This window comes from Schistocerca nitens, chromosome 3, assembly GCF_023898315.1.
Source record: "Schistocerca nitens isolate TAMUIC-IGC-003100 chromosome 3, iqSchNite1.1, whole genome shotgun sequence".
Lineage (NCBI taxonomy): Eukaryota > Metazoa > Arthropoda > Insecta > Orthoptera > Acrididae > Schistocerca > Schistocerca nitens.
The window spans coordinates 361,497,591-361,511,029 of NC_064616.1; the positions used below are offsets into that span (position 1 = coordinate 361,497,591).

General features: G+C 38.0%; 1 protein-coding gene across 2 annotated transcripts in view; it reads right to left on the reverse strand.

Annotated features, from left to right (window-relative positions):
* Positions 1 to 5,302: 5,302 nt before the first annotated feature.
* Positions 5,303 to 13,439, reverse strand: part of LOC126248308 (sarcosine dehydrogenase, mitochondrial) — a 245,949-nt gene continuing 237,812 nt past the window's right edge. For both annotated transcript variants that reach the window (XM_049949180.1, XM_049949179.1), the window contains exon 17: positions 5,303 to 6,293. In XM_049949180.1, coding sequence (XP_049805137.1) covers positions 6,116 to 6,293 — 178 coding nt within the window. In that variant the 3' untranslated portion in view covers positions 5,303 to 6,115. The remainder of the gene's footprint in view (positions 6,294 to 13,439) is intronic.

A 13,439-nucleotide genomic window follows, 5' to 3' on the forward strand; every position in this document is an offset into this window, starting at 1 on the left:
GAAGTGGAAGATGCCACATAGATCTCTGAGCTTGGTAAATAGCAAACAGGCAGCTTGTTAACTGTGATCTATGGTCACTGTGACCAGAACTCTGAATCAGGTGATCCATGTGCAAATGAATTATTTAGTCATTGTTTCTGCTAATATATGGGTGATCAGCATAGCTGCAGGCCAGTGGGTAGGACAATTTATTTTTGTTGTCAAATATTTGTACCTGTTATCCTACTATGAAAAGGTGTAAATGTTTAAATCTTTTTGTAGGGGTAACTATATCACCAACAGGTGTGGAAGTGTAATGACCCACTTTCTTTTGTTGACAACATAAACAAGTTCTTTCCTGCTGACAGCACTGTTTGTCAGGTCCTTGCCTTGCAAAGCATCAAGGCACACTGTGTGTGAAACCATGAATGTCATGTTGGGACAGACCATGAATAGCTTGGAATAAAGTTTTGTGCTGTGCCATGATGATATATGGGCATTGTTGACCTCTGGTAGTGTTGTACTGTAAGGTGAATTGCAGTGCTGGGACAAAGATCTCCTTTAATTTGTAACTGGAGCCACCAGTGGATAATAACATTTATAACTCTAGATCAGTGCACTGGGCATTCACAATGGCCATGGCACTCCACTAACTGCATTGCATGCCCATGAGACACAATCTGTGACAATATTTTTAAAGCCATTAATATGGCAGTTGTCCATGCTAAAGTGTCCTACTTATTCTAGGTGTCTTATGTGGTGAGGTGGGCTTTGCTGATTAATGTTTTGGAAGGCAGAGACAATTGAGCAATGATTAGTGAAGATGGTGAAAATCTCTGTCTCAAGTTTGCTGCAGAAGGATTTTACTGCTTTCTACACTGCAAGAAGATCTCGGTCAGTTACCACCTGATGAGTTGGTGTAAGTTTGTTGGGGGAAATATGCCAAAGGTCCTGATAAATGATGTAAAATTCAATCTTGGCTGTCCATGGATTTGTCAAAGAAGCCCATACATGTTCCAACAAAGTTTGTCAATTTAACCTCACGTTTGAAGCACATGTAGTTGTTGTATGCCGTATTTAACACTAGCGGGAATGACTGCAAATGTCAATAAAGCATTTGTAACACTGACTCTGGCACTCTGTTTAAAAAAGAAGAAGAAGAAATACTGGCCCAGGGAATGGTTTAAAATGAATGAGAAGTATACACACAAAAACTTGTTGAAGGAAATGTTACACTCAGAACCTGATAATTACCCCAGGAAAGATATATATTCTAGTGCATGGAGATTACTAATTGATGACAGCATGCTTCAAAATATAAAGACATGTACAGAAAATAGAGCATGCCAAGACCTACATGATGATGATTGGACCATTAGTGTCAATGCAATAGAAGCCACAATATCACTCATGTATTTATGAGGCATATATGGAGCAAAAAAGTTTCCTCTGAAGGTGTTATGCTTGAATACATGGGGACCAGCATTTTTTCAAAACACAATCAGCAGAAATTAGTTCACAAAAATTTTATGGTTTATATGATTTGACGAAAAGAACATGTGTTCACATAGACTAAAGACAGATCGTTTTGCACCTGCCACCGATGCGTGGACTCCTTTCATTGCTAATTCTTTGCTATGTTATATTACAGGTGAAAATATCACTGTGGATGAGCAACTGCTTCCATGCAAGGCTAGATGCTCTATCGTTCAATACATGATCAATAAACCAGACAAATTTGGAATAAAGTTTTGGCTTCCAATTGATACGAATTCTAAGTATGTAGCGAAAGGGTTTCCTTACCTAGGCAAAGATGAGCTGCATCCCACAAGTTTTCCCCTTGCAGAGCATACTGAATTGTCTCTTATGCAGCCCTTTGTTTTTGCAGGAAGAAAGATAACTTGCAACAATTTTTTCACGATGAAATGCCTTGCAGAATATTTGAATTGTAAGAGTACAAGCATTTTAGGCACAGTGAAGAAATCTAGAAGGGAAATACATAGATCAGCAAAATCTATTGTAGCACCTTTGCCCACAACTATTCTTTGTAAGTCAGGTGACATGACTAACATACTATCAGCGGAAAAAGAACAGAAATGTGCTTATTTGAGTTCAATGCATAACACAGTAAGTATCAATGAATGATGCCCTAAAAAGCTACTAGAGTCAGTGGCCTACTACAATGATATCAAGTATGGCATTCATGTAATAAATCAAATGGCTCAGCTTCACGCTGTGAAATATGGATGCCATAGATGCCCCAAGCATGCTTTTTTCAATGTCTTGGGTTTGGCAGCTATAATGCTTGGGTAGTCTATAAGGAAGTAACAGGAGAAAAATTAAGCAGACGTCAGTCAATAGACGAACTGGCAGAGGAGCTGGCTTCAGCATATAAGGCCACAAGGCTACAAAATACTCTTCCCAATACAGTATCACAACATTGTAACATTCAGAAGACTTGCCAAATTGGAGGGCATAGAGGCAAGATTAGAAGCAAGCATTTATGCCTAAAGTGTGGCAAGTATGTTTGTGGACCATGTTTAGGCAATGCTGAATTACATCTGTGTGAGGTGTCACAACACAGCAGGTGGTTTTGAATGAGTAAAAGCAGGCTTATAAATATTTTCTCCAGAATATAGTGTGCTTTTCTGTTATTTGTGTTAAAACACATGGTTTTCTTTTCTACAGAAAGTTATCCATTCCACATTTTGTTACATAATGTTTTGATTAATTTTTAAGTATATAATGTTCATTGTACCATATAATTCTACAGAAAAACGTAAAACTGTATTCTGGTAAACTGTGTAACTTGTCTGAAATAAATTCATATATGTGAAAATGTGTTTACTTTTTTAAAAATGGCAAATAAAACTGTACCTGTCAAAATGACGGGTTGGTTCTTCCAGGTGGATTGAAATCCCTGGTCCTTCTAGTGTTAAAGAACATTCTAACTGATGAATTAACTTTAAGAAGACTATGGCTACCAAGGAACACAATTGGCGGGTCAGTAAATGTGCAAGATATGTTGTTATTGGTGTTCCTGCCAGAAGAATACAGCTGCCATCCTTGTGTAGGGTGTAGATAATCAGAGTTGGGAGAATAACTTTTAGCCTTTGATTCTAGTCTATGGCACAACAATATAAATAGGACTGCCTATTCAATAATAGGTACATATTTATAGATATTTATATACTTGCTTATTTCATTGTATGAATTTCGTATATTATCATAACCTCTGGTGTTTCTGTAATTTGTATATTTTGTAATATCTGTTATTCTGTGTGTCACTGATCACTTGTTTAACATAGAAAACATATTTTACTACTAGTTGCTTGACATAGTTTAAACATATTTATGTTGCAAGCTCCATATTTTTATGTAAAATTATGTTATATTCTGGCTATCAATAAACCATCAAGTACAGAACTCTATTTGGGCTGAAAGGGTGAATGGTACACTGTTTATAAAAACATAACTTTATTAGTCACAGAAATACTGTATTTCATATCCCATTTAATCACAGAAGTTCTCACTGCCAGAGAAATAAACTACATCTGAGAATAGAACATGGTGTCTTACCAAATGGTATTACTGCATTTTGATGGTTTTGAGAGCCTCACAGATATATGTAATAAATAATGGCAGGATTTAAAATACAAAAAATTAAAAATAGAAAACTTAACATTTCAGTCTTCTCACTGTGAAGTATGTCATGTGGCACTAGTATTATACAAATATAAAATGAATACTGTTGCTGTCAATTTTAAAGCATTATACCGACATTGAAATCACTGTATTCAAAAGGATATGAATTGCTCTGCCCAAAATAAACTCTTACACCAAACACATGTTATTCTGTTTCCTGGTTTCCAGGTCTACAGCAGCCCTAGACTTCTATGTACAGAATTAATGTTGCTCAATATGTCAAAAATAAATAATGCACTACACCCGCCAAATGAAAGTATGATGTCCCAGTTAAGAATTATATGTCAACTGTAGTATGAAATATAGTGATCTGATAACTTAAATGTCATTTTAAGAAGGTGTGTAGGAATCAGGAAATCAGTACTGAGAAGAATTTTAAAACTGGAAAAGTCTTAAGGCATTTTGCGTCAAAACAGAAGTATGTGAAGTATGGTAAGAAAATATATATGAATGGTGCATTGCATGAGAATAGAATTAAAACTAAAGAGCATCATTAATACAGTGTAAGAAGTATGCCACAGAACCAATACGAAAGTAGTTATCATAAGAAAACATGAGCTGGAATAGCAGAGAAATTAGATCAGCATCGAATGACGTTATGCATGGATCTCCACTGTGTATAGCTTAGGATTGTTGCATCAGAATACTGTGCCCCAAATCAATGTGTCTTGATTTAGTTATTCATTGTTGTCAAAATGTACATACTAATCATCAGCTTAACAGTAGGGCCTACTTGGATCTAAACAATGTGGAGGAAATGGCTGATAGCATAAAGTGACATATGACATGGCTTCTAGGAAGCTGACGTATGGATATATACCACATATCTGGTGAGTGTGTGCAGTGCTACATGGAATCTCATAAAAGTGTTTCAAAGCAAGCATTTGATTAACAATAATTCCTGTTTGAGTTTGACATTATGGAATACTATAACAATAAAATTACTGATGACAGATCATTTGATTGCTGAATTCTGTACTATCACAAAACTGGAATTTAAGGAAATCCATTTATGTATATTTCCTTTAATTTACATTGTTCTTTATGCCACTACCTGCTTTCTTGTACAACAGGACTCCCCCACACTTAATATATATATATATATATATATATATATATATATATATATATATATATATATATATATATATATAGAGGGAAACATTCCACGTAGGAAAAATATATCTAAAAACAAAGATGATGTGACTTACCAAATGAAAGTGCTGGCAGGTCGACAGACACACAAACAAACAAAAACATACACACAAAATTCAAGCTTTTGCAACAAACTGTTGCCTCATCAGGAAAGAGGGAAGGAGAGGGAAAGACGAAAGGATGTGGGTTTTAGGGGAGAGGGTAAGGAGTCATTCCAATACCGGGAACGGAAAGACTTACCTTATGGGGAAAAAAGGATGGGTATACACTCGCACACACACACATATCCATCCACAAATATACAGAGTGGATGGATATATGTGTGTGTGCGAGTGTATACCCGTCCTTTTTCCCCCCTAAGGTAAGTCTTTCCACTCCCAGGATTGGAATGACTCCTTACCCTCTCCCTTAAAACCCACATCCTTTCGTCTTTCCCTCTCCTTCCCTCTTTCCTGATGAGGCAACAGTTTGTTGCAAAAGCTTGAATTTTGTGTGTATGTTTGTGTTTGTTTGCGTGTCTGTCGACGTGCCAGCACTTTCATTTGGTAAGTCACATCATCTTTGTTTATATGCTGGTCCACTGTTTAATTGATCATTGCTTGTTTTTTCTTCATATCTATTATCGTTTGACTTACATTTATTTAACAGGAAGCCCCATTGACTATCTGTTTTGATTTTCTTCTCTGGCAATATAGTCTCTGAGTAGTGAAATGCTTTTAATCACCCTCATTTTCATTTGCCAATACCATCCATAATGCAGTCTCCTAAGTCATTATTTCCACAGCCTTCATAAGTTTCCCAAATTGCTATTTATAATTGGTTATAATATTTTTGGTACTGTATTTACATAAATATTATCTGTAGTCCATTTCATTTTAATTTATGTGGATTTGAACTATATTGTTGACATTTATATCCACTGTGTTACTAACATAAAATGACATGAAGCCCGATATTGCTATTAACTGAAAGAATGGTAATGGGAAATGCACAATAAACCATTGGCAGACACTGAACTTTTGCTGTACAGTTACCAAAATCTTGATGAAAATATGTCAGTTCCTGTTCTGGCACCAAGAACATTCTTTTTCTTCACATACTATGTTGACAACTGGAAAGTTCCAAAAACATATAATTGTACTGTACAGTCCATTTTGCCACAAAGTGCTTCTAATCTTAACTAACCAAGGCAACCATAAATTTTACTTTACATAATACATTTTGAGACTGTGATTTTCCTTCCTCTCAGTTTATTTGTACATAAATATTCTTAATGCTATTGCCTTATTGGTAATGGCTCATCATATATTCCTTGAAGTCTTTTCCCTTCTGGGTCAAATGGACTTTTTATGTATGGAACAGCATCGTATCGATTCCCCATTATTTCAATCTGATATAAACCATTTAGAAGAAAATCTGTAGTAATTTTGCGACCATCTGGATGCCTCACATAGCTGCAACAAGAAGGAAAGAGTAAAATAAAATAACATGTCTGGTTACAAGTTTTTGATCAATTAATATTTTACTACCATCACAATTACTATTATCATGTTAAAGCATTAATTCAAAAGTAGTACAACATTCCTCTTTTGCTTGAAAACAGAATGGTATTCAATCAATATGTGTTGAATTATGCTGGCCGGGGTGGCCGAGCAGTTCTAGGCGCTACAGTCTGGAACCGCGCGACCACTAGTCACAGGTTCAAATCCTGCCTCGGGCATGGGTGTGTGTGATGTCCTTAGGTTAGTTAGGTTTAAGTAGTTCTAAGTTCTAGGGAACTGATGACCTCAGAAGTTAAGTCCCATAGTGCTCAGAGACATTTGAACCATTTTTTTGTTGTTGAATTATGTCCTAATTGAGACTGTTTTCCATTTTATATCTGTGAACTTGTGGGAACTACATACAAAATAACATTGCTGACAAGATATTTCACTCCCCGCTGCATGTGGAGACAGGGCAATCTATGCTTCCTTCTAGTATTTACGTAGTTTGCTACTGTGTATCAATTGTGCAAAAAAGTATTATTGTTCCACTAAACCATGTCATGTCTCTACACTGTACTGGACTATATTGTTGACCTGTGGCAGCTGCAGATTATGACAAATACACCCTCAGCTGGATGTTCTACAGCAGCAATGTAGCCAATCTGCACCAATTGTACACTGCAATTCACCCATGAGTACAACACTATATCATGCTGTGCTCCACAATCAGTCTCCCTAAGAAGTGTTTTAGAAAAAAGTAACAGTGATACTCACTGGTGAACCAAAAACAATAGAAATGGTGAAAAATGGGGTCCTAGTGAGGAATTATTGAGTGTTGTGTAACCTTGACACCACCACCTGTCCAGATGTGGTACATACTAAACATTTACCACAGGATCTCTCATCTATTTGACAACCTACCATGATCAACAGTTTTACCATGACGCGATGCACGCACGCACTCCGCTGCTCGACTCGCTGTGGCTCACATCGTTACCGTCGCTCGCGCACGCCAACGCCACTAGCCCATCGCCATGGCTGGACGGGAAGGGAAGCAGATTGCAGCCGCACTGGAAATCCTCATCCATGCGATGGGGAACAACAGCGGCCGCCAACGGCAGCCAAAGCGCAAGCGCACTCAGCAGAAGAGCAAGATTCAGCAGTGCTACAAGTGCCAGCTGCTGGGCCATACTGCGCGTGATTGCAAGAACGTCGTCGCGTGCTTGAAGTGCGCGGCGGCTCACGACATGCGCAGTTGCACGAAGCCTCGTGGGGTGGCCAGCAGCTGCGCGAACTGCGGCGGGCCACACGCCGCCAACTCGCGTAGCTGCAGCTACCTCAAGGGAGTCACGTCGTCAACCCGCCGTACCACGCGCTGCGGCCTGCGGCGCTGTCAAGCGCCACGACGGCCGCCCTGCCCCCCCCCCCCCCCCCCGCTCCGGCAAGGGGTGCGAGCCGCGCCGTCACGAAGCAGAAGCCGCCACTGACGACGCCTTTGCGGCAGAACAGGCCGCGCTCAAAGAAGAAGTTGTCGCAGTTCATCGTCAGCTCCAGCAGCTGCGCGAGGAGCTGCGGGTTCTGAACAAGAAGATGGTTTCCGCCCCCTCGCCCGCCTCCCCTGCGGTGCGCCCGGTGGGGGTGGACGCCGTCACGCAGACGGACCTACCGTCGCAGAAGGACGTGGCCACTTAAACGGACGTCGCCCCGGAACCTGTAGCAATACAGGAGACCGGGGAGACTCCCATGGACGCGGCACCGTCCTCTCCTTCCCCAACTCCAGGCGGGACGGCAACACAGAAGGGGAAGCAAGAAGAGGATGACAATCTTCGCACGAACATCATACCCTTCCCGGACAGCACGAACATGCCAAACGTGCTGAAGAAGATTGCCACCATGGTACGGGATGGGCGCTTCAACGGCCAAAAGAACCCGTATCTCTTCGCCCAGGCGGAAGGGGTACGGAAGCAGTCGCTCCCGCACAGGCCGTTTGAGATACGTGGCGGGCATCGGGCAATTCTGCTCGAGTTCGTCACAAAGAAAGATCTCAACACTGTCAACGCGAACCCGGTCTTCACGCCGCGCGACTGGGAATACATCCTAGACGACGCAGTCGTGCGGCTGAGGAACGAGGTTCGCGATGGCACGAGGAAGCTGTCTGCAGACCTGCAGGCAGCGCTGCAGAACGTCTCTCGCGAGACAAAGAAGACCTAAAACATCGAAGTCCACTAGTATGCCTGCATGCTAGTAGCCAGGACAGGATAGACACCGGACAACGAGAGGACACACCTCACAGTGAGGCCACATCACCATCGCATCGCCAGGAACAGGAGGAACGACTGTAATAAGTCTAAACTCCTACACCTCGGGCCAAGGCCAAGGCCCGTTTGTAAAGCGTCAGCGTGTTTGACCATACCACTTGAACCAAATTTCAAACTTATACCACCAAAGTCATGTATAAATTCAAAGGGTTTACTTGTGCTAACCACTGCGCTGTATACAGGAATGAGACATTCAGCTTCATTATCACCACACATGGTATTGTTGACACGGTATTGCATGGTTCATCACTCCTATCAAAAGTTTTCCATTGGATAATTTACGTCCAGTGTATTTTCTGCACCACTGCAGAGATAGTTTTGTGTCAGGTACACATGACAATCAAAAAATTACATCTGTTAAAAGATTTCTTGGAGGCAAAGCTCTGCCATGGGTAAATTTAAATATAAGTCAGTGGGTAACATATCAGGCTTTCGAGAAACGTTTTTTAAATAAATTTTGGTCAGAAGCGGAACAGAGGAAAAACAAAAGTGAATTTTTGAGTGGTTCTAATTATAGGAATAAGAATGACACTTTGAAAGAGTTTTGTAAGAACCAACTTAGAAAATTAGCACATCTTGACAAACCATTTGACAAAATGACCTTGATTGACGCACTCAAAAGAATATTACCAGAAAGATTGCAGTGGGATTTAGTACATGGACCTGACAATGATCTAGAACAATTTTTACGATTTGTTGACAGGCTGGATAGAGCAGTAGAAAGAATTATGCACCATAATAATCAGAATGATAGAAATCACAATGGGAGTGATCACAGAAACAGAGATAATGGTAACTTCTATGAGGATCAAAGTGTCAAGAGAGAGAAAAATTTTGAACATCATCAGGATAGGAATGATGCAGACAACCATGGGCATTTTATTAGAAGAAACAATCATAGAAGTAACTACTTGGGAAATGGCAGCTCACCTCAATGAAGGTCCACAGTTATGGAGGAAGGAAACAAAACAAACACAGGTCCCCCAAGTCACACTTGCAATTATACAATAGTAACAATGTTAATGATATGACACATGTATCTGAAAGTGAACAGAAGGAATATCAGATTTCCCATTTATGTTTTGATCAAAACTTTTGGGATACTACGTCTAATTATGATGATGTAAGTGCTAATCACAAACCAGAATGTGAGAGTAGTGAGACCTTTGATGTAGTATGTACTAATGGTTTCTTTTCTTGGGCAGAAAACAGTATTGTTGATGTATGTAAATCAAGTGATGACTCTATTTGATCTGAACTACATGGTTTTTTTCATGCAGATGTGAATTAGAGCTGTGAAGCAACTGAAGTTCGTAAGTCTGAGACTGGTGGCCTATTGCAGACGAATGTAGGTGAGGTAACTGGCTTTGATGGAGATGAGACTTGTATTGTCAGTTATGTTGTTGATGAAGTAATTTTGGGGGAATATGATGATGATGAGTATCAGATATTTGTGGAGTTAAAGAATAATGATGTTTCAGAGTTATTTGTAAATGATGATGATAATACAGGTAAGGTAAGTAATGTATGTGATGTTGTAAGTGAGGGTCACGGAATACCAGTGCAGTCAAAACAGTTTTTCATTAATGTCATGCAGAATAAAGATCCAAACAGTAAAAGTGAAGTATCTGTGAGCCTGGAGAATAAAGGTGAAAACTCGTTGAAGTTTTGTTTGGGGCCAGATTGATGATAACTTAGATAAAGGTGCATTCTGGAATAAGTTAGCTGTGGTTAGTCTGAATTTGTATCCCAATTTGTGGAATGAAGAGAAAGAGGATCAAAGCAGGAAGTTTAATTTTGACAGTAATGTGTTTTGTGTTCCTTCTGTAATAAGTGATGTTAGTTGTGCCACGGAATCTATTTATTGTGTTCAATCTTTACCTGACAATATGAGTAATCAAAATAATGTTATGATACCTGTAAAGTTGATAAAACCTTGTGAAGACAGTGGATGTACCATTTGATGAAATTGAAAGTGATCTTTTGCATGAAATGCCTGGCAACAGAGAGAATGATTCAGATTTTGGGCATCCTTACATTAAATTAAAATTGATCAGTGGGAAGGCAACTATTTGATTCAGGTAGCCTGATTTGTGGTATATCTGAACAATTTAGAGACAAGATCAAGTACAGTAAAATTTTTGTTGAAATGTACGTTGCAGATGTAAAGATAAGAGGAGCTACAGTTAAGCAAAGCAAAATGGAAAATCTAAGGTACTTTTAATTTTTAGTATAGAAGACAAGACCTTTGAACATGGATGCTAAGTGACCCCTAGTCTGGAAGAAAATATACACTATATTTGTAGGTTCATACAACTATATAATTTTGTTTTGTAACATATTTGTGCTACAGAATTTGATACATATATGCTATGCTACTAAACGAGTGGATATTTTTACAATTTTGAAATGGGACAATGTCACTAAATATCTAATAATGAATTTCTTGTTTTTACAATGCTATTAGGGTTAAATATTATTATTATTCCTGTGCACTCCTCAGAAAATAATTAAATTTAATTGCCATGAACTTGTTTGGGTAAAGTCATGGGTGTTGTGGTAAATTGAGTGAAGACTTGTTTTACACATGTGTACTGTAAATATTAGGAACAGTATCTTAAAGCTTCATATGTGCAAACCAAACACATACATATGTTAAACACAATATGCTTATGTCAGTACATTGGGGACTATAGTCCATACCTCATTTTGTAGGCATTTGTTGGATGTTGTGTCAGTGCAGTCAAACTTGTCTGGCTTGTGTACATAATTTCTTCTAATCCGCTAATCACAAAATAAATTTTACTTTGAGACACCTTTAGTATATCTGTGTGTATTACCTTACTAGTTCATTTTTTCTTTGCATTTAGCTCTGTTTATTAATGTACTGGGTATGTGAACACTTTTTAATCCATTCTGACATAAACCCTGTATACTCATTTTTTCAACATAGATAGGCAAAGGGGGGTATTGAACAGCATACTTAGTACACAAAACAATGTTTCAGGATTCAGCGTGAAAGCTAGACATGAATTATCTATCTGTTGCAGTGTGTGATGAGAAATCTAGGGAGGAAACTGATAGATGTGGGTGAATCCACTCCCACACTCCTATATGACTGCACCCTTGTTGATCCAGTCAACTTACAAGAGATCATAGGTGCTGGGTAATGTACTCCTGCATCTGCCAACTACATCAGTCTTGTGACTGAAATGTGCAAATTATTAGCCAAGAAATTATCCTACATGAAGAATTCATGGAAATATTTGTTTAGAAAAGTAGCCACTTCTAAGGACAGTGTTATTCCACGTAACTGTATGTTTTTTCAATTAGGGGGATTAATTTCCCAATACATTATCTAACTTTAAATAATGCTGTGGAAGGTTGATGTTCTATGATGTGATTTGTTATGTTCAACATCGAAATGTGAAAACTTAAAAAGTTCACAAGTACATTCTATGAACCATGTTGTAAATAATTACCAGAACCTGATAACATTAGGTTAGTAGTCATACATTGCAATGAATTTTCTTATCTCAACACTCAGTATGTATTTTTTAAATCAATTGTAAATGAATCTTCTAGGCTTCTATGTATGTTGGTTAGTTTGTATGAACAATTAGCAAATAGTGTGGAAGACATTTATAATTGTGAACATAAATTGAATATAGACTGTATAACAAGATGTATGCATTTCTGATTTCACACTCTGATTTTGGTCCCCAAGCTACTCGATTATGTCATAATTCAAAGCTATTTATGACACTAATTGCCTGTATTTTTTCTGTATTGCCTGTATTATTGTATCTCATTGGAACTTTATTTGTGGACAAACTAATGCTTAACTCTGTTTTGGGTACCCTTGGTCATCACGACTGTGTGTGTTTACACAAGGAGAGTGTGCAACTGTTGATTGAGGCTAGATGTGTCCTCAAATTATTCTTTACATATGATTGAACTTACTGATGTATGTTAATGAAGTTTATTCATTTTGTTGTGTCAAAGCATTTCCGCTGTTGTGTACCCGGTGTGATTTGGATTCATGGGTCGGTCCCCACATCATAAGCATAGGCCCTAATTTTTTTTCATTATTTTCTCCTTTCATGAGTCAACATGTCCTTACATTCTCTGGTGTATGTGGCTGATTGATTTTGTGCTATACTCCTACTTGTGATTGAGTATATTCTTCTGGTCTGTACCTATCGTTGTGAGTTTTTCGAGTTGGCTCACTCATCATATATTTAGGCACTCAATTTTTTTCTTCTCTTTTAAGGTGTGACTTTATAGATGTAAACTTGCAATTTGTAATTCTAGTAATTTACATTGCCTCTGCACTTATTTCTGTAGTTTAGTGTTGTAGTGTTGTAGTTTTGACTTTGAATCATTTGTCTTGAGACAGAATGTTCCACAGATCTGGAAATCTGGATTCTGTGTCCTCATATATATATATATATATATATATATATATATATATATATATATATATATATATATATATATATATATATATATATATATATATATTATGACTTGTATAGTAAATATTTTTCTTATGTTTTCTGTGATATGTTATAATATGAAATAATAATCGAAACTAATAGAAATTCATGTCTGAAGATAACTTGTAAATCCTTTGGAGTATTATTTCCTCCGAGTGAGATAGTAGTAAGCATGCCTCTGATGTGATCAGGAGATGTATTTTAGTATTTTGGGCAAACAATGTAATTTCAGCTTTATGAATGTGAAAATTAAAAAGACTGTATGATATGTGACAAAATGTACTAATGTAAAAACAAAA